Source organism: Cnephaeus nilssonii (genome assembly GCF_951640355.1).
Source record: "Cnephaeus nilssonii genome assembly, chromosome: 20".
Classification (NCBI taxonomy): Eukaryota; Metazoa; Chordata; class Mammalia; order Chiroptera; family Vespertilionidae; genus Cnephaeus; species Cnephaeus nilssonii.
The window spans coordinates 49,429,314-49,452,586 of NC_137091.1; the positions used below are offsets into that span (position 1 = coordinate 49,429,314).

The following is a 23,273-nucleotide window of genomic DNA, read 5'->3' on the forward strand; positions in this document are numbered from 1 at the left end:
CCACAGAACCCAGCCGTCCTCATGGTGAGTAACTGGTAGTCTTTTATTTTTTTTAACTGTAAGGAGACCATTTACAGAGGTAGAAGAAGTAAGTCCTAGAAGAAAGGGGCTTAGGAAACAAGTTATGGAGGTAAAGCAAGGGCCCTTTGAGCTTGGCAGTGAGGAAGCTAATGGTAAGGTGTCTGGTGGGGGAAGCAGGGAAGAAAAAGGGAGATGGAGAGGGAAGGGAATAGCACAGTCAGGCTCTATGGATGGAGAAAGCCAACTGGTAGTCTTTGCAGAAGGAGAAGGAAAGGTGAAGGGAGATTAGGTGCAAATGGAACGAGGGAGAGAGAAGCTTTAGTGCCCACGGAGTACCAGGGAGGCCATCCCCATCAGCTGAGTCAATAGTTTGCAGAGGGGCGTCCCAAAGAAGGACCAGGCAGGGCTCCCATGGAGAAGACTGAAAGCTCCTCACACGGTCCCCACCTCTGTCTTTCATGACCCCAGAATTTTTTAAGGAAATCACCACAGGCTCCTAATGACCAGAGGAAAGAAGGCAGATATTGCTTATGCCGTGAGTGGCTGGGCAATGACCTCCCAGATCCAGGAGACTGGAGACAAGAGTTCAGGTGAAGGACATCTTATTGGGAGGACCTTTGGCTCCTCCTCTGTGACCTCTGTCCTTTCTCTCTCAGGACCTGCTGGTTGGATTGTGTCCCAGGTGAACCAAGTCCGGCTGAGTCTGGCTGGCCTGGTTCTCTTGGCTCTGGTGGTCGTGTTGGTGGAGGCCTACTACAGCCACAAGAGGTCCTTCCACGGACTCAGATGAGACCCCCCTCCACACCTGGGCATCATGACAAACACTGAGGACACTCGTGGTGTCCAAGGACAGTGTTGACCTGAGGGGCGGGTGAGCACAGGAAACCAGGCGCTGGCGGTGTTGTCTACCAGATGATGGGGTGTGTCTGTCTCCTGCAGAATCGGGCACAATGTCCCAACATCACCGTGAATTAATGCAGTACTAATGGGTTCTCTTGGAGTTCTGAAGAGCAAATGCCTAAAATGTGTCCACTGGCCTGCATGGCATTTTTTTAACGTATCTTTTATTGTTGGAAATATTACAGATGTTCCTTTCTTTTTCCCATGGACCCCATCCAACCTGCACCATGCCCCCACCCAGGCCTTCACTGCATTATAATCTGTGCCCATGGTTTTTGCATATAAGTTCTTTGGTTCATCTCTTCCCAACCCCCGACCCCCAGGCCCCTTTGTCTGAGACTCATCAGTTTGTTCCATGCTTCTATGTCTCTGGATCTATTTGTTCATCAATTTATTGTGTTCATTAAATTCCACATAGGAGTGAGATCATGTGGTATTTACCTTTCCCTGACTGGATTAGTTCACTCGCCATGAAAAATTAAAAACGGACCTTCCATTTGACCCAGTGGTCTCACTCCTAGGAATATATCCTAAGAAGCCCGATATACCAACCAGAAAGAATATATACACCCCTGTGTTCATAACAGTGTTGTTTACAATAGCTAATATCTGGAAACAGCCCAAGTGCCCATCAGTAGATAAGTGGATACAAAAGTTGTGGTACATTTATACAATGGAATACTATGCAGTTTTTAAAAAAAGAAGGATGTATGCTATTTTAAAGTAATTTTATTGGGGTGACATTGGTTGATAAGATTATATAGGTTTCAAATGTACAATTTTATGATACATGATCTACATATTGCAGTGTATACTCTTCAGCCATTAGAGCAGATGAAATACTGCCATTTGTAACAACATGATTGGACCTTGAGAATATTATGCTAAGCAAAACGAGTCAGGAAAAGCTAAGAACCATATAATTTCACTCATATGTAGGATATAAAACTGAAATTCATAAACACAGACAACAGTATGGTTATTGCCAGAGGAATGGAGTGAACGGGTAGTAAAGGGGACCACCCACCTGGCATTGCTCAATGGTTGAGCATCAACCTATGAACCAGGATGGCACGGTTTGATTCCCTGTCAAGCACATGCCCAGGTTGCAAGCTCCATCCCCAGTGTGGGACCTGCTGGAGGCAGCCCATCAATGATTCTCTCGAACCATTAAAGTTACTATCTCTCTCTCACTCTGCCTTCTTCTCTGAAATCAATAAAAATATATCTTCTTTGAAAAGGGGGTAAAGAGGACCAAATAGATGGTGACCTAAGAGGATTTGACTTTGGTGAATATGGAGGCTCCCCAGAAAATGCAGATAAAGTTATCGCCCGGCTGCTGTGGCTCAGTTGGTTGAGCATCATCTCAGGCACCAAGAGGTCACTGGTTCAATTCCAGATCAGGGCACATGCCTGGGTTGCAGGTTTGATCCCCAGTAGGGGGGCGGGGCATGCAGGACATAGCTGCTCAATGTTTCTCTCTCTCTCCCTCTCTCTCTCTCCCTCTTCCTTCTTTGCTCTCTAAAATAAATAAAATATAGATGAGAGAGAAAGGTGGTATAAATGGTGTTTAGATAGATAGTAGGATGATAGGGAAATATAATAAATTGTATATAGATAATATATAGATAATTACAGATAGATATATACATGACAGAAAGGTAGGTAGATGAGAGAGAACGCTGGTATGGATGATAGATAGATAACAAAAATAGATGATAGATAAATATAATAGATTATAAATAGATACATATTAGTAACAGATGGAAATATACATGATAAAACATAGGTAGACAAAAGATAAAGAGACAGAGAAACAAAAAGGCATATTTTGCCCCAGTGTCAAAGATAATCAAGTTGTATCTAACCATGTGGACCTGTCTCCTCTTCCTCTCAGTTGGAATCTTCCATTATCTTCTTAATCCTGAGAAAACCCCAATTTCTCATCTGTGATTATCTCACCTTACACCCTCTACTCTAAGCCCAGGCCATGCACCAATGGCACAAACACGGGGTCTCACTTCCTCAGCTAATTGAACTGCTTGTGATGATGCTGGGGTTAAGCTTAGGTGGGTGTTGACTGAAACAACACAACCACAGGAAAACCCTAGAAGCAGCAGGAAATATTTCTAAACCTGAAGAACCAGGTGGAATTTATCATTGTCTACAGTGTCCTTGGGGTCTGATGAATGAAGACATGAACAAATAACTTGAAGCATTAACCCAATCCACCACAGTTCTTATGAAGATTATGTGCAACTTTCCCCACAAGATCTTGATAAAAAAATGAAAACCCAGTAAAGGTCAGCTGTTCCACCACATCAGATTTGAGAGTGACTCATGTGGATGCAAAAGACGAAGATTTTAAATCTAAGTTATATGTTTACTGAGAAAAGTGGATGGCATAGCTACTCAGTAAAGTCCAGCCAGTGAGATGGTTTAAAAACAAAGAGTCAATGCCCAGCCAGTGGGGCTGAGTAGTTGAGCGTTGACCTATGAACCAGGAGGTCCCTGTTTGATTACCAGTCAGAACACATGCCTAGGTTGTGGGCTCTATCCCCTGTGTGGGGCCTGCAAGAGGCAGTCAATCAATGATTCTCTCTCATCATAGATGTTTCTACCTCTCTCTCCCTTCCCCTTCTCCTCTCTGACATCAATAAAAACATATTTTTAATAAACAACAAAAGGGTGAAGAGAAGCTGGCAATCGAATAAACCTCTTTCCTTTTATCAGCAAAAATAAAAGAACCAAGGGCTAACAAAACGCAGTGAGGTTACCTTGCTTTGGTTCATCACTTTCACCCATGGACAGAGTCAGTACTGACAGCGTGGTGGGCACATGCACAGCAAACAAAGAACTAATAATTATGTCACTGCCTCCCTAGTCCGGTCTGCTCTGGGCCACATGCACACACTGTGAGTATAGCTTTGCAGAAGACACAATTATTGACCCATTTTGTACCTGAATCGAAGAAAGCTCAGCATACAGTAGCAGAAACCATGAGCTCACAGAGTATTTCAGAGGTGATCTCAGAGTAAGAACTACTTCTGTCCGCTTCTTCATCTGTGATCCCTCTTACTGCTCACTTTATACAGAAAGATTAAATGCCATGAGGAATTGGGGACAGAAAATAGATACCAAGCGGGGCTAATGGAGGTTTAGAGTTCAGATGACTAACATCATGATCTCAGATGCCTCTGCAAGGCTTTAGCAAAAGAGGTTGTAAAATGCCTTCACTCTGGGGGTGAGAACCAAGGCCCTCCTACCACTTCCTGTTGCTTGGTGTGATTTTCAGAGAAATCCGTTCCGCATACAGGCAGCATCGCTGAGGCCAACGGGCAAGAGAGGACCGAGAATCATGTCCATAGGTCTTCCCACTCTGCTCTATCTCGGTGAGTCTGCACAGAAGGGTCGGGGTGCAAACACAACACTACCGGGCCAGGTCAGAGGTTCAATAAGGCTGGGCTGTTCTCCAATATGAATGAGCGAACAAAACAGACACAGACTCACAGACACGGAGAACAGACTGACAGGAGAGTTTATGGGGACTGGGTGGAAGTTGCCAGAGGAGAGTGTATGGGGACTGGGTGTAAGGGTGAAGGGATTGAGAAGTATAGATTGGGATTTACAGAATACTCCTGGGAGCGTAGAGTACAGCATAGAGAATACAGCCAATAATATTGTAGCAACTACGTATGGGGCCAGGAGGGTACTGGACATAGCAAGGGAAAACACTCTATAATGTATATGATTGTCTAACCACTAGGCTGCATTCTGGAAAATAATACAAAATAATAGTGAATGTAAACTGTAATTGAAAATATTTTAAAAATTAAAAAGACTGAGCTGTTCTCACCCATGTTCCTTCCAGGGTTGTATGTAGCCCAGAGCACTCAGGCTCAGAATGGTGAGTATCCTTCTAATGTTCAAGGACTGAGTAGAGTTTGGCCAGATATCAGCTGTCTTGGGGGCTGGGAGGAGGGGTCTTGGCATTTAGACTCATGGCTGTAAAAGGGGAGGAAGTGGAGGGTGGCATGAGAAGCAGATTCACCTGTAAATTTATTACCTGTTTTTCTAGGAAGTCTCCCCCCACCTGTTATCACAGCTCAGCCTGGATCCATGGTCCCATTTAATACACCAGTGACCATCCTGTGCCAAGGGCCTCCAGACACTACAGCCTATGAGATATACAGAGTGGAAGGACCTCATCCGGGAGCCAAAAGGAGATTACCGGAAACTGGGAAGACTTTATCTATCCAAAAGATGAAACCAGACCAGACAGGACTGTACCGCTGTTCCTATCAGAGTGGAGAACACTGGTCACCGCTGAGTGACATCCTGCCTGTGGTGATGACGGGTGAGTGGGACCCAGTTAGCTGGACCGGAGGGACCTCTTTACAGCGGGGAGAACCAGGCTCTGAGATACGGAGCAGGAAGCAGCAAAGCCTCTACCTCCAGGAAGGCCTCAGGGATGATGCAGAGACACATTCCCTCAGGGCGGGACACAGAGGGGATGGAAGCCAGAGCCACATCTGCTCCGAGGGGACAGGGAGGCACAGCACATGGACATGGCTTCCCCTTTATCAGCAAACTTCCTTCTTTCTCAGGATCTTATGACAAACCCTCACTCTCCCGCATGAGTGGCACCGTGGTGGCTCCAGGAGACCATGTGAAGTTACAGTGTTTCTCCAGAATCAAGTTTGAAGCATTTATTCTCACCAAAGAAGATGCACCTCAGTTCACCCAGAGACAAAGCTCCACCGCCCAGGACAATGGACAGCAGACCACCTTCCACCTGGACCGTGTCACCGCCACACAGGCGGGGACCTACAGGTGCTACGGTGCCTTCAGCAGTTACCCCTATGTGTGGTCTCACCCCAGCGACCCACTGCAGCTTGAGGTCACAGGTGAGAAAGCTGGTTCATCCCCACGTCCCCTTCCGAAGATGACACTGTCCGCTTAGAGCAGTGACTGGTGGGAAGCCGTGTCCACACCATCTGCTTCCACAAAAGCTATGAGGTCCTCACCACTCACCCACCATGCAGGCCTCTGACACATGCCCAGGGGCTGGGAGAGCATGCAGGTTGTTGTGAGTCTGGGGAGACGGAGCCTGAGCACAGATAAAGGAATCACCCCCATTTCCTCCCCATTTGCAGAGGCTGCTGACAATCCAGATCCCACAGAACCCAGCCGTCCTCATGTTGAGTAACGGGTAGTCTTTTTTTTTTTTTTTTTTTAACTGTAAAGAAACAATTTCTTGGGTAAATTACGGAGGTAGAATAAGTAAGTCCTAGAAGAAAGGGGCTTAGGAAACAAGTTATGGAGGTAAAGCAAGGGCCCTTTGAGCTTGGCAGTGAGGAAGCTAATGGTAAGGTGTCTGGTGGGGGAAGCAGGGAAGAAAAAGGGAGATGGAGAGGGAAGAGAATGGCACAGGTGGGCTCTCTGGATGGAGAAAGACAACCGGTAGTCTTTGCAGAAGGAGAAGGAAAGGTGAAGGGAGATTAGGTGCAAAGGGAACGAGGGAGAGAGAAGCTTTAGTGCCCACGGAGTACCAGGGAGGCCATCCCCATCAGCTGAGTCAATAGTTTGCAGAGGGGCGTCCCAAAGAAGGACCAGGCAGGGCTCCCATGAAGAAGACTAGAAGCTCCCACCCCTGCCTTTCATGACCCCAGAATTCCTTAAGGAAATCACCACAGGGCTCATAATGATGACAGCAAAGAAGGCAGATATTGCTTATGCAGAAGGTGGCTGGGCAATGACCTCCCAGATCCAGGAGACTGGAGACATGAGCTGAGGAGGAGGGCACCTTCCTGCGAGGACCTTTGGCTCCTCCTCTGTGACCTCTGGCCTTTCTCTCTCAGGACCTGCTGGTTGGAGTGTGTCCCTGGTGAACCAAGTCCGGCTGAGTCTGGCTGGCCTGGCTCTCTTGGCTCTGGTGGTCGTGTTGGCGGAGGCCTACTACAGCCACAAGAGGTCCTTCCACGGACCTAGATGAGACCCCCCTCCACACCTGAGCGTCATGACCAACACCGAGGACACTCATGGCGTCCAAGGACAGTGTTAACCTGAGAAGCGGGTGACCAGAGGAAACCAGGCACTGGCTGTGTTGTCTACTGTTGTCTACAGTGTGTCTGTCTCCTGCAGAATCGAGCACAATGTCCCAACATCACCGTGAATTAATGCAGTACTAATGGGTTCTCTTGGAGGTCTGAAGAGCAAATGCCTAAAATGTGTCCACTGGCCTGAATGGGTGTTTTTTTTAACTTATCATTTATTGTTGGAAATATTACATAAGTAACATGATAAAATGTAGGTAGACAAAGAGACAGAGAAACACAAAAGCATTTTTTGCACAAGTGTCAACGAAAATTAAGTCTTTTCTAACCATTTCGACCTGTCTCCTCTTCTTCTCAGTTGGAATCTTCCATTATCTTCTTAATCCTGAGAAAACCCCAATTTCTCATCTGTGATTATCTCTCCTTACACCCTCTGCTCTATGCCCAGGCCATGCACCAATGGCACAAACACGGGGTCTCACTTCTTCAGCTAATTGAACTGGTTGTGGTGATGCTGGGGTTAAGCTTAGATGGTTGTTCACTGAAACACCACAATCAGAGGAAAACCCTAGAAGCAGCAGGAGATATTTCTGAACCCGAAGAACCAGGTGGGATTTATCATTGTCTACAATGTCCTCGGGGTCTGATGAACAAAGACATGACCAAATAACTTGGAACATTAACCCAATCCACCACAGTTCTTGTGAAGATTATGTGCAACTTTCCCCACAGGATCTTGGTAAAATGAAAACCCAGTGAAGGTCAGCTATTCCATTACGTCACATTTGTGTGGAAGAGTGACTCATGTGGGTGCAGAGAGGGGAAGATTTTAAATCTAAATTTTATATTTATTGAGAAAAGTGGATGGCATAGCTACTCAGTAAGGTTCAGCCAGTGAGATGGTTTAAAAACAAAGAGGCAATGCCCAGCCAGTGGAGCTGAGTAGTTGAGCGTTGACCTATGAACCAGGAGGTCACTGTTTGATTACCAGTCAGGGCACATGCCTGGGTTGTGGGCTCAATCACCTCGTGGAGCATGCAGGAGGCAGCCAGTCAATGATTCTCTTACATCATTAATGTTTCTACCTCTCTCTCCCTCTCCCTAACCCTCTCTGAAATCAATAAAAACTTACTTTTAAAAACCAACAATAACAACAAAAGGGTGAAGGGAAGCTGGCACTCGAATAAATCTCTTTCCTTTTATCAGCAAAAATAAAAGAACCAAGGGCTGACAAAACCCAGTGTAATTACCTTGCTTAGGTTCATCCCTTTCACCCATGGACAGAGTCAGTGCTGACAGCGTGGTGGGCACATGCAAAGCAAACAAAGAACTAATCATTATGTCATTGCCTCCCTAGTCCGGTCTGCTCTGGGCCACATGCACACACTGTGAGTATAGCTTTGCAGAAAGACACAATTATTGACCCATTTTGTACCTGAATCGAAGAAAGCTCTGCATGTATTACCAGGAGCCATGAGCTCACAGAGTACTTCAGAGCAGATCTCAGACTGGGAACTACTTCTGTCCTGATCTTCATCTGTGATCCCTCTTACTGCTCACTTTATAGGGAAAGACTAAATGCCTGTGAGGAATTGGGGACAGAAAATAGGGACTGAGCGGGGCTGATGGAGGTTTGAAGTTCAGATGACTAACAAACATCATGATCTCAGCTGCCTCTGCAAGGCTTTAGCAGAAGACGTTGTGAAATGCCTTCACTCTGGGGTGAGAACCAAGGCCCTCCCACCACTTCCTGTTGCTTGGTGTGACTTTCAGAGGAGTCCATTCCGCATACAGGCAGCATTGCTGAGGCCAATGGGCAAAAGAGGACCCAGAATCATGTCCGTGGTTCTTCCCACTTTCCTCTATCTCGGTGAGTGTGGACAGAAGGGTCGGGGTGCAAACACAACACTACCGGGGCACATCGGCGGTTCCATAAGGCTGGGCTGTTCTCCAATATGAAAGAACAAACAAAACAGAAACAGACTCACAGACACGGAAAACAGACTGACGGTTGCCAGAGGAGAGTGTATGGGGACTGGGTGTAAAGGCTAAGGGATTGGGAAGTATAGATTGGGAGTTACAGAATACTCCTGGGGCATAGAGTATAGCATAGAGAATACAGCCAATAATATTGTAACAACTACGTATGGTGCCAGGAGGGTACTGGACATAGCAAGGGAAAACACTTTATAACATATATGATTATGTAACCACTAGGCTGCATGCCTGAAAATAATACAAAATAATGCTGAATGTAAACTGTAATTGAAAATATTTTAAAAATTAAAAAGACTGAGCTGTTCTCACCCATGTTCCTTCCAGGGTTTTATGTAGCCCAGAGCACTCGGGCTCAGAATGGTGAGTATCCTTCTAATGTCCAAGGACTGAGTAGAGTTTGGCCAGATATCAGCTCTCTTGGGGGCTGGGAGGCGGATCTTGGCATTTAGACTCATGGCTGTAAAAGGGGAAGAACTGGAGGGTGGCATGAGAAACAGATACACCTGTAAATTTATTACCTGTTTTTCTAGGATATCTCCCCCCACCTGTTATCACAGCTCAGCCTGGATCCATGGTCCCATTTAATACACCAGTGACCATCCTGTGCCGAGGGCCTCCAGACGCTGAAGCCTATGAGATATATAAAGTGGAAGAACCTGAGCCTAGGGACAGAAGGAAATTACTGGTGGCTGGGAAGACAGACACTTTATCTATCCAAGAGATGACACCAGACCGGACAGGACTGTACCGCTGTTCCTATAGGAGTGGAGGACACTGGTCCCTCCTCAGTGACCCCCTGCATGTGGTAATGACGGGTGAGTGGGACCCAGGCAGCAGGGCGGGAGGGACCTCTTTGCAGAGGGAGAACCAGGCTCTGAGATACAGAGCAGGAAGCAGCAAAGCCTCTACCTCTAGGAAGGCATCAGGGATGATGCAGAGACACATTCCCTCAGGGCGGGACACAGAGGGGATGGAAGCCAGAGCCACATCTGCTCCAGGGGAACAGGAAGTCACAGCATATAAATATGGCTTCCCGTTTATCAGCAACTTCCTTCTTTCTCAGGATCTTATGACAAACCCTCACTCTCGAGCATGAGTGGCCCGGTGGTGGCTTCAGGAGACAATGTGAAGTTACAGTGTTTCTCCAGAATCAAGTTTGATGCGTTTATTCTCACCAAAGAAGATGCACCTCAGTTCACCCAGAGACAAAGCTCCACTGCCCAGGACAATGGACAGCAGACCACGTTCCACCTGAACCGTGTCACCTCCACACAGGCGGGGACCTACAGGTGCTACGGTGCCTTCAGCATTTACTCCTATGTGTGGTCTCACCCCAGCGACCCATTGCAGCTTGAGGTCAGAGGTGAGAAAGGCCGTCCATCCCCACATCCCGTTCTGGAGATGACACTGTCCACGTAGGGAGTGACTGGAAGAAAGAGAACAGTGTGGTGGGAAGCCCTTGGCAACACCATCTGCTTCCACAAAGCCATGAGCACCTCACCAGCACTCACCATGCAGGCCTCCTAGAAATAGCAACAGGGAACACTTTTTGAAGCATATGATTATCTAACCACAAAGCTCTACACCTGAAAATAATACAAAGTGATGGTGAATGTAAACTGTAATTGAAAATTTGAAAAAAATTTTTAAAGTGTGAGCTGTTCTTACCCAATGTTTCTTTCCAGGGTTGCATCTAGCACAGAGCACTCAGACTCAGAGCTGACTATCCTTCTAATGTTCAGGGACTCAGTAGGATTTGACCAGATGTCAGCTGTCTTGGGGGCTGGGAGGAGGGGTCCTGGCATTTAGACTCATGGCTGTAAAAGGGGAGGAAGTGGAGGGTGGCATGAGAAGCAGATTCACCTGTAACGTTACTACCTGTTTTTCTAGGATATCTCCCCCCACCTGTTATCACAGCTCAGCCTGGATCCATGGTCCCATTTTATACACCAGTGACCATCCTGTGCCGAGGGCCTCCAGACGCTGAAGCCTACGAGATATATAAAGTGAAAGACCCTGAGCCTAGGGATGCAAGAAAATTACTGGTGGCTGGGAAGACCAGCACTTTGTCTATCCAAGAGATGAAACCAGACCGGACAGGACTGTACCGCTGTTCCTATAGGAGGGGAGGACACTGGTCCCAGCTCAGTGACCCCCTGCGTGTGGTGATGACAGGTGAGTGGGACCCAGGCAGCAGGGCGGGAGGGACCTCTTTGCAGAGGGAGAACCAGGCTCTGAGATACAGAGCAGGAAGCAGCAAAGCCTCTACCTCCAGGAAGGCATCAGGGATGATGCAGAGACACATTCCCTCAGGGCGGGACACGGAGGGGATGGAAGCCAGAGCCAAGTCTGCTACTGGGAACAGGGAGGGACAGCACATGGACATGGCTTCCCGTTTACCAAAAACTTCCTTCTTTCTCAGGATCTTATGACAAACCCTCACTCTCAAGCATGAGTGGCACCGTGGTGGCTTCAGGAGACAATGTGAAGTTACAGTGTTTCTCCAGTATCAAATTTGAAGCATTTATTCTCACCAAAGAAGATGCACCTCGGTTCACCCAGAGACAAAGCTCCACAGCCCAGGACAATGGACAGCAGACCACCTTCCACATGGACCATGTCACCGCCACACAGGCAGGGACCTACAGGTGCTACGGTGCCTTCAGCAGTTACCCCTATGTGTGGTCTCACCCCAGCGACCCATTGCAGCTTGAGGTCAGAGGTGAGGAAGCCAGTCCATCCCCACGTCCCCTTCTGAAGATGACACTGTCCACTTAGAGCAGTGGCTGGTGGGAAGCCGTGTCCACACAACCTGCTTCCACAAAAGCTATGAGGTCCTCACCACTCACCTACCATGCAGGCCTCTGACACATGCCCAGGGGCTGGGAGAGCATGTAGATCATTGTGAGTCTGGGGAGACGGAGCCTGAGCACAGATAAAGGAACCATCCCATTTCCTCCCCATTTGCAGAGGCTGCTGACAATCCAGATCCCACAGAACCCAGCCGTCCTCATGTTGAGTAATGGGTAGTCTTTTTTTTTTTTAACTGTAAAGAAACAATTTATTGGGTAAATTACAGAGGTAGAATAAGTAAGTCCTAGAAGAAAGGGGCTTAGGAAACAGGTTATGGAGGTAAAGCAAGGGCCCTTTGAGCTTGGCAGTGAGGAAGTGAATGGTAAGGTGTCTGGTGGGGAAGCAGGGAAGGAAAAGGGAGATGGCGAGGGAAGGGAATGGCACAGTCAGGCTCTCTGGATGGAGAAAGCCAACTGGTAGTCTTTGCAGAAGGAGAAGGAAAGGTGAAGGGAGATTAAGTGCAAAGGGAATGAGGGAGAGAGAAGCTTTAGTGCCCACGGAGTACCAGGGAGGCCATTCCCCATCAGCTGAGTCAATAGTTTGCAGAGGGGCGTCCCAAAGAAGGACCAGGCAGGGCTCCTATGGAGAAGACTGAAAGCTCCTCACCCGGTCCCCACCCCTGCCTTTCATGACCCCAGAATTCCTTAAGGAAATCACCACGGGGCTCATAATGAGGAGAGAAAAGAAGGCAGATATTGCTTATGCAGAAGGTGGCTGGGCAGCGGCCTCAAGATCCAGGAGACTGGAGACAAGAGTTCAGGTGAAGGACATCTTATTGGGAGGACCTTTGGCTCCTCCTCTGTGACCTCTGGCCTTTCTCTCTCAGGACGTGCTGGTTGGAGTGTGTCCCTGGTGAACCAAGTCCGGCTGAGTCTGGCTGGCCTGGTTCTCTTGGCCCTGGTGGTCGTGTTGGTGGAGGCCTACTACAGCCACAAGAGGTCCTTCCACGGACTCAGATGAGACCCCCCTCCACACCTGGGCATCATGACCAACACCAAGGACACTCATGGCGTCCAAGGACAGTGTTGACCTGAGAAGCGGGTGACCAGAGGAAACCAGGCACTGGCCGTGTTGTCTACTGTTGTCTACAGTGTGTCTGTCTCCTGCAGAATCTGTCACAATGTCCCAACAACACAGCAAATTAATGCAGTACTAATGGGTTCTCTTGGAGTTCTGAAGAGCAAATGCCTAAAATGTGTCCACTGGCCTGAATGGGTGTTTTTTTTAACTTATCATTTATTGTTGGAAATATTACATAAGTAACATGATAAAATGTAGGTAGACAAAGAGACAGAGAAACACAAAAGCATTTTTTGCACAAGTGTCAACGAAAATTAAGTCTTTTCTAACCATTTCGACCTGTCTCCTCTTCCTCTCAGTTGGAATCTTCCATTATCTTCTTAATCCTGAGAAAACCCCAATTTCTCATCTGTGATTATCTCTCCTTACACCCTCTGCTCTATGCCCAGGCCATGCACCAATGGCACAAACACGGGGTCTCACTTCTTCAGCTAATTGAACTGGTTGTGGTGATGCTGGGGTTAAGCTTAGATGGTTGTTCACTGAAACACCACAATCAGAGGAAAACCCTAGAAGCAGCAGGAGATATTTCTGAACCCGAAGAACCAGGTGGGATTTATCATTGTCTACAGTGTCCTCGGGGTCTGATGAACAAAGACATGACCAAATAACTTGGAACATTAACCCAATCCACCACAGTTCTTGTGAAGATTATGTGCAACTTTCCCCACAGGATCTTGGTAAAATGAAAACCCAGTGAAGGTCAGCTGTTCCATTACGTCACATTTGTGTGGAAGAGTGACTCATGTGGGTGCAGAGAGGGGAAGATTTTAAATCTAAGTTTTATGTTTATTGAGAAAAGTGGATGGCATAGCTACTCAGTAAGGTTCAGCCAGTGAGGTGGTTTAAAAACAAAGAGGCAATGCCCAGCCAGTGGAGCTGAGTAGTTGAGCGTTGACCTATGAACCAGGAGGTCACTATTTGATTACCAGTCAGAGCACATGCCTGCGTTGTAGGCTCAATCACCTGTGTAGAGCATGCAGGAGGCAGCCAGTCAATGATTCTCTCACATGATTAATGTTTCTACCTCTCTCTCCCTCTCCCTAACCCTCTCTGAAATCAATAAAAACTTACTTTTAAAAACCAACAATAACAACAAAAGGGTGAAGGGAAGCTGGCACTCGAATAAACCTCTTTCCTTTTACCAGCAAAAATAAAAGAACCAAGGGCTGACAAAACCCAGTGTAATTACCTTGCTTTGGTTCATCACTTTCACCCATGGACAGAGTCAGTGCTGACAGCGTGGTGGGCACATGCACAGCAAACAAAAAACTAATCATTATGTCATTGCCTCCCTAGTCGGGTCTGCTCTGGGCCACATGCACACACTGTGAGTATAGCTTTGCAGAAAGACACAATTATTGACCCATTTTGTACCTGAATCGAAGAAAGCTCAGCATACAGTAGCAGAAACCATGAGTTCACAGAGTACTTCAGAGCCAATCTCAGACTGAGAACTACTTCTGTACTGTTCTTCATCTGTGATCCCTCTTACTGCTCACTTTATAGGGAAAGACTAAATGCCCGTGAGGAATTGGGGACAGAAAATAGGGACTGAGCGGGGCTGATGGAGGTTTGAAGTTCAGATAACTAACATCATGATCTCAGCTGCCTCTGCAAGGCTTCAGCAGAAGACATTGTGAAATGCCTTCACTCTGGGGTGAGAACCAAGGCCCTCCCACCACTTCCTGTTGCTTGGTGTGACTTTCAAAGGAGTCCCTTCCGCATACAGGCAGCATTGCTGAGGCCAATGGGCAAAAGAGGACCCAGAATCATGTCCGTGGTTCTTCCCACTCTGCTCTATCTTGGTGAGTCTGAACAGAAGGGTTGGGGTGCAAACACAATGCTACTGGGGCAGGTCGGCGGTTCCATAAGGCTGGGCTGTTCTCCAATATGAATGAGCAAACAAAACAGAAACAGACTCACAGACACGGAGAACAGACTTACGGTTGCCAGAGAAGAGTGTAAGGGGACTGGGTGTAAGGGTGAAGGGATTGAGAAGTATAGATTGGGAGTTACAGAATACTCCTGGGAGCATAGAGTGCAGCATAGAGAATACAGCCAATAATATTGTAACAACTACCTACGGTGCCAGGAGGGTACTGGACATAGCAAGGGAAAGCACTTTATAACATATATGATTATGTAACCACTAGGCTGCATGCCTGAAAATAATACAAAATAATAGTGAATGTAAACTGTAATTGAAAATATTTTAAAAATTAAAAAGACTGAGCTGTTCTCACCCATGTTCCTTCCAGGGTTGTATGTAGCCCAGAGCACTCAGGCTCAGAATGGTGAGTATCATTTCAATGTCCAAGGACTGAGTAGAGTTTGGCCAGATATCAGCTCTCTTGGGGTCTGAGAAGAGGGGTTTTGGCATTAAGACTTGTGGCTGTAAAAAGGCAGGAAGTGGAGGGTGGCATGAGAAACAGATACACCCGTAAATTTATTACCTGTTTTTCTAGGAAGTCTCCCCCAACCTGTTATCACAGCTCAGCCTGGATCCATGGTCCCATTTTATACACCAGTGACCATCCTGTGCCGAGGGCCTCCAGACGCTGAAGCCTACGAGATATATAAAGTGGAAGAACCTGAGCCTAGGGACAGAAGGAAATTACTGGTGGCTGGGAAGACAGACACTTTATCTATCCAAGAGATGAAACCAGACAAGACAGGACTGTACCGCTGTTCCTATAGGAGTGGAGGACACTGGTCCCTCCTCAGTGACCCCCTGCATGTGGTAATGACGGGTGAGTGGGACCCAGGCAGCAGGGCGGGAGGGACCTCTTTGCAGAGGGAGAACCAGGCTCTGAGATCCGGAGCAGGAAGCAGCAAAGCCTCTACCTCCAGGAATGCCTCAGGAATGATGCAGAGACACATTCCCTCAGGGCAGGACACAGAGGGAATAGAAGCCAGAGCCATGTCTGCTCCCGGGGAACAGGGAGGCACAGCGCATGGATGTGGCCTACCCTTTATCAGCAAACTTCCTTCTTTCTCAGGATCTTATAACAAACCCTCACTCTCCAGCATGAGTGGCACAGTGGTGGCTCCAGGAGACAATGTGAAGTTACAGTGTTTCTCCAGTATCAAATTTGAAGCATTTATTCTCGGGAAAGAAGATGCACCTCAGTTCACCCAGAGACAAAGCTCCACAGCCCAGGACAATGGACAGCAGACCACCTTCCACCTGGACCGTGTCACCTCCACACAGGCAGGGACCTACAGGTGCTACGGTGCCATCAGCAGTTACCCCTATGTGTGGTCTCACCCCAGCGACCCATTGCAGCTTGAGGTCAGAGGTGAGGAAGGCCCTCCATTCTTATGTGCCCTTCTGGAGATGACACTGTCCACGTAGGGAGTGACTGGAAGAAAGAGAAGAGTGTGGTGGGAAGCCCTTGGCAACATCATCTGCTTCCACAAAAGCCATGAGCACCTCACCAGCACTCACCAGGCAGGCCTCCTAGAAATAGCAAGGGGAAACACTTTTTAAAGCATATGATTATCTATCCAATATGCTATACACCTGACAATAATACAAAGTGATAGCGAATGTAAACTGTAATTGAAAATTTTTTAAGACTAAACTGTTCTCACTCAATGTTTCCTTCCAGGGTTGTATCTAGCCCAGAGCACTCGGGCTCAGAATGGTAGGTATCCTTTTAATGTTCAAGGACTAAATAGGTTTTGGCCCGATATCAGCTCTCTCTGGGGCTGGGAAGAGGGGTCTTAGCATTTAAACTCGTGGCTGTAAAAGGGAAGGAAATGGAGGAAAAATAGATACACCTGTAAATTTATTACCTCTTCTTCTAGGCTATCTCCCCCTACTACCTGTTATCACAGCTCAGCCTGGATCCATAGTTCTGTCTAAGAAACCAGTGACCATCAAGTGCCGAGGGCCTCCAGACGCTGAAGCCTATGAGATATATAAAGTGGAAGACCCTGAGCCTAGAGACCGAAGGGAATTACTGGTGGCTGCGAAGATCAACACTTTATCTATCCAAGAGATGACACCAGACCGGACAGGACTGTACCGCTGTTCCTATAGAATTGCAGGGCACTATTCCCAACTCAGTGACCCCCTGCGTGTGGTGATGACAGGTGAGTGGGACTTAGGCAGCAGGGCCAGGAGGGACCTCTTTGCAGAGGAAGAACCAGGCTCTGAGATCCGGAGCAGGAAGCAGCAAAGCCTCTACCTCCAGGAAGGCCTCAGGGATGATGCAGAGACACATTCCCTCAGGGCGGGACATGGAGGGGATGAAAGCCAGAGCCACGTCTGCTCCCGAGGAACAGAGAGGCACAGCACATGGACATGGCTTCCCCTTTATCAGCAACTTCCTTCTTTCTCAGGATCTTATGACAAACCCTCACTCTCCAGCATAAGTGGCACCGTGGTGGCTCCAGGAGACTATGTGAAGTTACAGTGTTTCTCCAGAATCAAATTTGAAGCATTTATTCTCAGGAAAGAAAATGCACCTCAGTTCACCCAGAGACAAAGCTCCACCGCCCAGGACAATGGACAGCAGACCACCTTCCACCTGGACCGTGTCACCTCCACACAGGCAGGGACCTACAGGTGCTACGGTGCCTTCAACAAAGACCCGTATGTGTGGTCTCACCCAAGTGACCCATTAAAGCTTGAGGTCGGAGGTGAGGATGCCCGTCCATCCATATGTTCCCTCCTGAAGTTGATGATGTCTACTTAGAGGGAAGACTGGGTAAAGGAGGAGAGCGGCCTGGGGAGTTGCTGTCAGCACCCTCTTCTTAGACACAAAGCTATGAGGTCAACCTCACTCCTTATCCACCTTGCAGCCCTCTTATCACACGTTCAGGGCTGGGGAGGCCATGTAGGTCTTTGGGAGTCTGTGTAGGAAGAGCCTAAGAAGAACTAAAGTAACCCCCATTTCATCTCCATTTGCAGAAGCTCCTTTCGACCCCACACCCGGGGAGCCCAAACATCCAGAAGGTGAGTCACTGGGTTGTGTGCAGAACGGTCACATGTTCAGGGCCAAGAGGCCATGTAGGTCATTGGGAGTCTGTGTAGGAAGAGCCTGAGAATAACTAAGTAACCCCCCCATTTTATCTCCATTTGCAGAACCTCCTTCCGACCCCACACCCGTGGAGCCCAAACATCCACAAGGTGAGTCACTGGGTAGTGTGGAGAACGGAAAGTACATGGAGTAGAAATCTCATTTACCAGGGACAGAGTCAGCTTTTTTTTTTTTCTTAATTAATCCTCACTGAGGATGCTTTTTCCATTTATTTTTAGAGAGAGTAGAAGAGAGAGAGAGAGAGAGAGAGAGAGAGAGAGAGAGAGAGAAACATCGATATGAGAGAGACACATCTATTGGTTGCCTCTCACATATGCCCCAACCAGGCCCAGGGATGGAACCTGCAACCCAGGTACGTACCCTTGACCGGGAATCAAACCCAGGACCCTTGCGATGTGCAGGCTCACGCTCTAACCATGGAGTAACACTGGCGAGGGCCAGAGTCAGCTTTTTAGGAGGACTTCTGACGGCTGGAGGAAGCAGGGAGCGTACAGGTGAAGGAGGTGGGGCTGTTTTCCGTTGGGAGAGCAGAAGGCTAGATGGTCTGTGGGTGGCAAATCACATCTGTAGGTTCCACAGGTACCTTTCATCATTGGTCCATATGCCAGTATTTCTGAGAGCATCTAGGATTCCTAGCCCTCATCGCGGAGCTCGACTCCCAGAGGGCAGATTGATATTCATTATGTCAGCCCCAAATAACTGAGATAGCCAGACAACCTTTTCTCTGGAGGCTTCATCCCTGCCCTCACCGAGGACACTAAAGCTCTGAGAGCTATTTCTACAATTAATTCAGGGTGTCCCCCCGCTACTCTCTTTTCTCCTCTGAGCCGCATTTTCTCCACATATAAGGAAACAAAAATTCTGTAAAGGATTAAGAAGGACTGTTGAGAGGCATGGATACATGGAACAGACCGACAGCTGTCAGAGGGGCTGGATGAAAGAAGATGAAGGGATTAAATAAAACACACACAGGCACACGCGCACACGCACACACATATGTAAAACACAGACAACAGTGTGATGATGTTTTATTGAGTTGTACACTTGAAATCTGTGTGGTTTTGCGAACCAGTGTCACCCCCAATAAATTCAATTACATAAAAAAGGGGGGCGGAGAAATGCCCTAGCTGGTGGAGGGTCATCCCTCAGGTGGCAGGTGGTTGGAGGGTCATCCCATGCACCAAAGGTGGTAGGTTCGATTCCCTGTCAGGGCACATACATGTGGGAGGCAATTGATCCATGTTTCTCTTTCACATCAAAGTTTCTCTCTCTCTCTCTCTCTCTCTCTCTCTCTCTCTCTCTCTCTCTCTCCTCTTCCATAAAAAAAAAATTACAAAAACAACTGTTCACCCAAGACCTTCTGTGGTTGAGGCCACTGTCAGTGCTTCCCTACATGATGAGTATACTTTAGTATAAACAAGCCTGCAGGCCCATGACTGTCTCTATCAGTGCCTACGACATGCGTGTATTGGGGGACCGTTCACAGAGAAAAGGACAAGTGCATTTCAAAGGTCAGGAGTTGTGTCTTGGACTTGTTGCTTCTGAGATGGCCAGGCAACATCTTACATGCATTCAAGAGTTGGCTTTACATATCTTGAGTTAGAGGGTGACGAACTGTAGATACAGGTGTGGAATTATTGAGCATAAAGTTTGCAAATAACGTAGGGAAGATAATACCGGTACTGCGGTAGAGTGAGAAGGAAGTCCTAAGGGGAAACACAAGCATACAAGCCAAAAAAATCTATCGGGGGTGCCAAGCCGGGTATAGCTCAGCCGTTGAGTGTCGACCTAGGAACCAAGAGGTCACTGGTTTGATTCCCAGTCAGGGCATATGCCCAGGTTGCGGGCTCAATCCCTAGTGGGGGGCATGCAGGAGGCAGCCAGTCAATGATTCTCTCTCATCATTGATGTTTCTATCTCTCTCTCCCTCTCCCTTCCTCTCTGAAATCAATAAAAATATTTTTTTAATCTATTGGGGTAAAAAAAATATATGGCTTATTTCACTTAGCATAATAACCTCCAGGTTCATCCATGAGCAGCTCACTTCTTAATTCTTTTTTTAAAATATATTTTATTGATTTTTTACAGAGAGGAAGAGAGAAGGATAGAGAGTTAGAAACATCGATGGGAGAAAAACATCGATCAGCTGCCTCCTGCACACCCCTGACTGGGAATGTGCCCGCAACCAAGGCACATGCCCCTGACCGGAATCGAACTTGGGACCCTTCAGTCCACAGGCTGACGCTCTTTCCACTGAGCCACACCGGTCAGGCCTCACTTCTTAATTCTTGAAGTGGAACGCTCTCATTCGCTTTGCTACCTTTACAATCTTTTTAAGTTTTTATTAAATTTATTGGCGTGACATTGGTTAATAACATGAGTTTCAAATGTGCAATTCCATAGCACATCATCTGTGTGCTCACCACCCAGACTCAAGCCTTCTACCATCACCATGTATTGGACCCCTCTTGCCCCTCTTCTACCTACCCCTCTAGTAACTAAACTTCTATTGACTGTGTCTATGAGTTTTTGTTTGTATTGTTTGTTTGTTGGCTGCTTTCAGTTTTATATCCCACATATGAATGCAATCATATGGTTCTTAACTTTTTTGATTGACTTTACCTTGTTTAGCATGACATTCACACTCTTGATTTATCTTGGTTGGATCATGGGAGCTGGGGGGGGCGTGTTATATAGTTTTATTGATTTTAGAGAGGAAGAGAGAGAGATAGAAACATCAATGGTGAGAGAGAATCATTGATTGGCCGCCTCCTGCACACCTCTCCTGGGGATTGAGCCTGCAACCAGGGCATATGCCCTAAGCGGGAATGAAACCATAACCACCTGGTTCAAAGGTCGATGCTCAACCACTGAGTCACACCAGCCAGGCTGAATCCATTTTTTTAATATATTTTTATTGATTTCAGAGAGGAAGGGAGAGGGAGAGAAAGATAGAAACATCAATGATGAGAGAGGATCATTGATTGGCTGCATCCTTCACCCCGTTCCCCCCCCCCCCCCCGCCCTTTACTGGGGATTGAATCCGCAACCTGGGCATGTGCCCTTGACCGGAATCAAACCTGGGACCCTTCAGTCCACAGGCCGATGCTCTATCCACTGAGCCAAACCAGCCAGGGCAGGCTGGATCCATTTTTCAGTGGCTCTGTTTATATTATGGCTCACAGGGGTCGACCATTCGGGACTGTGCGGGGCATGGGGGGGCACCCGGCCCCGTGCCCTCCGCGAAGGTACTTTAGGAAGGGCAGCCGCCCCAACACTGTCTCCTCCTTTGCAGCCACAGACCACAACCAGACCCAGGACCCCCAGGGTATTCTGATCGGCTTCCCCGTGGCCATCGTCCTCCTGCTCCTCCTCTTCCTCCTCCTTTTCTTCATCCTCCGCCACCGCCATCGCAAAGCCAAAAACAGTACGTCCTTCAGCGAGGGAGGGAAGCCTGAGCAGAGGCCCCTGTGGTGCAAATCCTACAGGGAAAGGGGGAGAGGCATCTTCTGGGGGCGGGAAAGGGGGTGAGGGAGCCAGAGGCGTGGAGGTGGGGGCTGGTTTGCTGGCTCAAGTTGTGATGGTGATAACTCTCTCTTTTTTTTACTTACTGATTTTGAGAGATTGATTTGTTTTTCCACTTTGTTGTTGTTGTTGTTAATCCTCATCTGAGGATATTTTTTCCCTTGATTTTTTTTCTTTTTAGAGAAAGTGGGAGGGAAAAGGAGAGACAGAGAGAGAGAAACCTCTATGTGAGAGAGACGCATTGATTGGTTGCTTACCCCATGCACCCCCGCCTGGGAATCAAGCCCTTGACCAGAATTGAACCTGCACTTGAACCACGGGCCAACGCTCTAGCCCAGCGGTTCTCAACCTGTGGGTCGCGACCCCTTTGGGGGTCGAACGACCCTTTCACAGGGGTCGCCTAAGACATCCTGCATATCAGATATTTACATTACGATTCATAACAGAAGCAAAATGACAGTTATGAAGTAGCAACAAAAATAATTTTATGGTTGGGGGTCACCACAACATGAGGAACTGTATTAAAGGGTCGCGGCGTTAGGAAGGTTGAGAACCACTGCTGTAGCCACTGAGAAAAGCTGGCTAGGGCTGTTCCACTCATGTATGCATTCATTGGTTGCTTCTTGTATGTGCTCTGACTGGGGATCGAACCGTGACCTCCTGGTTTATGGGTCGAGGCTCAACCACTGAGCCGCACCAGCGGGGCTAAATTCAATTTTTAAAAAAAAACATATCCTCGCCCAGCTGGCGTGGCTCAGTGGTTGAGTGTTGACCTATGAACCAGGAGGTCACCATTCAATTCCCGGTCAGGGCACATGCCCAGGTTGCAGGCTTGATCCCCAGTGTGGGGAGTGCAAGAGGCAGCCAATTGATGATTCTCTCTCCTCTCTCTCCCATTATCTCTGAAATTAATAAAAATATTTTTAAATATATTTTATTGATTTTTTACAGAGAGGAAGGGAGAGGGATAGAGAGTTAGAAACATTGATGAGAGAGAAACATTGATCAGCTGCCTCCTGCACACCTCCTACTGGGATGTGTCTGCAACCAAGGTACATGCCCTTGACCGGAATTGAACCTGGGACCCTTCAGTCCGCAGGACGATGCTCTATCCACTGAACCAAACCGGTTAGAGCTAAAAATATATTTTTTAAAAAACATGTCCTCAGGTGAGGATAAAAAAGTTTTTAAATAAAATATGCAGCCCTAACAACGTCCTCTTCTCTCCAGACGTCACCAAGACAAAGAGACAACAGGCCACGGAGCCCATGAACAGACTGGTAAGAGTTTCCTCCTCTACTCTGCCCCCTCCCAACAATTCCTCTGGTCCTCCATATCACACCATCATATCATAGTCTCCCTTCCTCCCTCAGGCCTCTGAAGCTAGAGACCCACAGGAAGTCACCTATATCCAAGTGGCCTTCAATGCCCCCACCCACGGGACAGCTTCAGCCCCCTCCTTGCTGCCCAGGCCGACCCAGGCCAGCGAGTATGCCACAGTCGTCCTGAGATGAGCCGTGCTCTGGACAGTAGGACTCAGAGCTGCCGGTTGGAAGGTCCCTCCACTGGCGTCATTGCTTCTAAATCTGAGGCTGTCAGCCAGGCTGAGGGAACCCACCCACGTTACCCAGAAAGAAGGCCCCGGCGCCCCCTGAATCGGGAGATTATCACCCAATCAGTTCCAGAATCTCCACCGTAATTACCCAGCAATTCCCGGGACCCTCCCAGGTTATTGGGACAATGGCAGAATACTGTTTGTATGTTCTCGCTGATTAAACAAATATACTTA

General features: G+C 47.8%; 2 protein-coding genes across 2 annotated transcripts; both read left to right on the plus strand.

The window, feature by feature from the left end:
• Window positions 1-8,802: 8,802 nt before the first annotated feature.
• LOC307115930 (leukocyte immunoglobulin-like receptor subfamily A member 6) lies at window positions 8,803-12,974 on the plus strand. Its single transcript, XM_079799494.1, has 7 exons — window positions 8,803-8,847; window positions 9,300-9,335; window positions 9,506-9,790; window positions 10,039-10,338; window positions 10,866-11,150; window positions 11,398-11,697; window positions 12,655-12,974. Exons 1-7 carry the CDS (start codon window positions 8,814-8,816, stop codon window positions 12,786-12,788), a joined length of 1,374 nt encoding a protein of 457 aa, XP_079655620.1. The 5' UTR covers window positions 8,803-8,813; the 3' UTR covers window positions 12,789-12,974.
• Window positions 12,975-14,664: 1,690 nt separating this feature from the next.
• Window positions 14,665-23,025, plus strand: LOC307115923 (leukocyte immunoglobulin-like receptor subfamily A member 2). The gene is made up of 12 exons (XM_079799484.1): window positions 14,665-14,716; window positions 15,170-15,205; window positions 15,377-15,661; window positions 15,911-16,210; window positions 16,523-16,558; window positions 16,722-17,009; window positions 17,259-17,558; window positions 17,830-17,874; window positions 18,004-18,048; window positions 21,255-21,386; window positions 22,715-22,764; window positions 22,858-23,025. The coding sequence occupies exons 1-12, from the start codon at window positions 14,683-14,685 to the stop codon at window positions 22,996-22,998; spliced, it is 1,692 nt and encodes a 563-aa protein (XP_079655610.1). The 5' UTR covers window positions 14,665-14,682; the 3' UTR covers window positions 22,999-23,025.
• Window positions 23,026-23,273: the final 248 nt, after the last annotated feature.

Coding starts and splice junctions, on each gene's coding strand:
- LOC307115923 (XM_079799484.1), top strand. CDS start 14,683: ATGTCCGTGGTTCTTCCCACTCTGCTCTATCTTG. Junction 17,010..17,258: donor CCTGCGTGTGGTGATGACAG/GTGAGTGGGACT, acceptor CTTCTTTCTCAG/GATCTTATGACAAACCCTCA. Junction 17,875..18,003: donor GGAGCCCAAACATCCAGAAG/GTGAGTCACTGG, acceptor CTCCATTTGCAG/AACCTCCTTCCGACCCCACA.
- LOC307115930 (XM_079799494.1), top strand. CDS start 8,814: ATGTCCGTGGTTCTTCCCACTTTCCTCTATCTCG. Junction 11,151..11,397: donor CCTGCGTGTGGTGATGACAG/GTGAGTGGGACC, acceptor CTTCTTTCTCAG/GATCTTATGACAAACCCTCA. Junction 11,698..12,654: donor ATTGCAGCTTGAGGTCAGAG/GTGAGGAAGCCA, acceptor TTTCTCTCTCAG/GACGTGCTGGTTGGAGTGTG.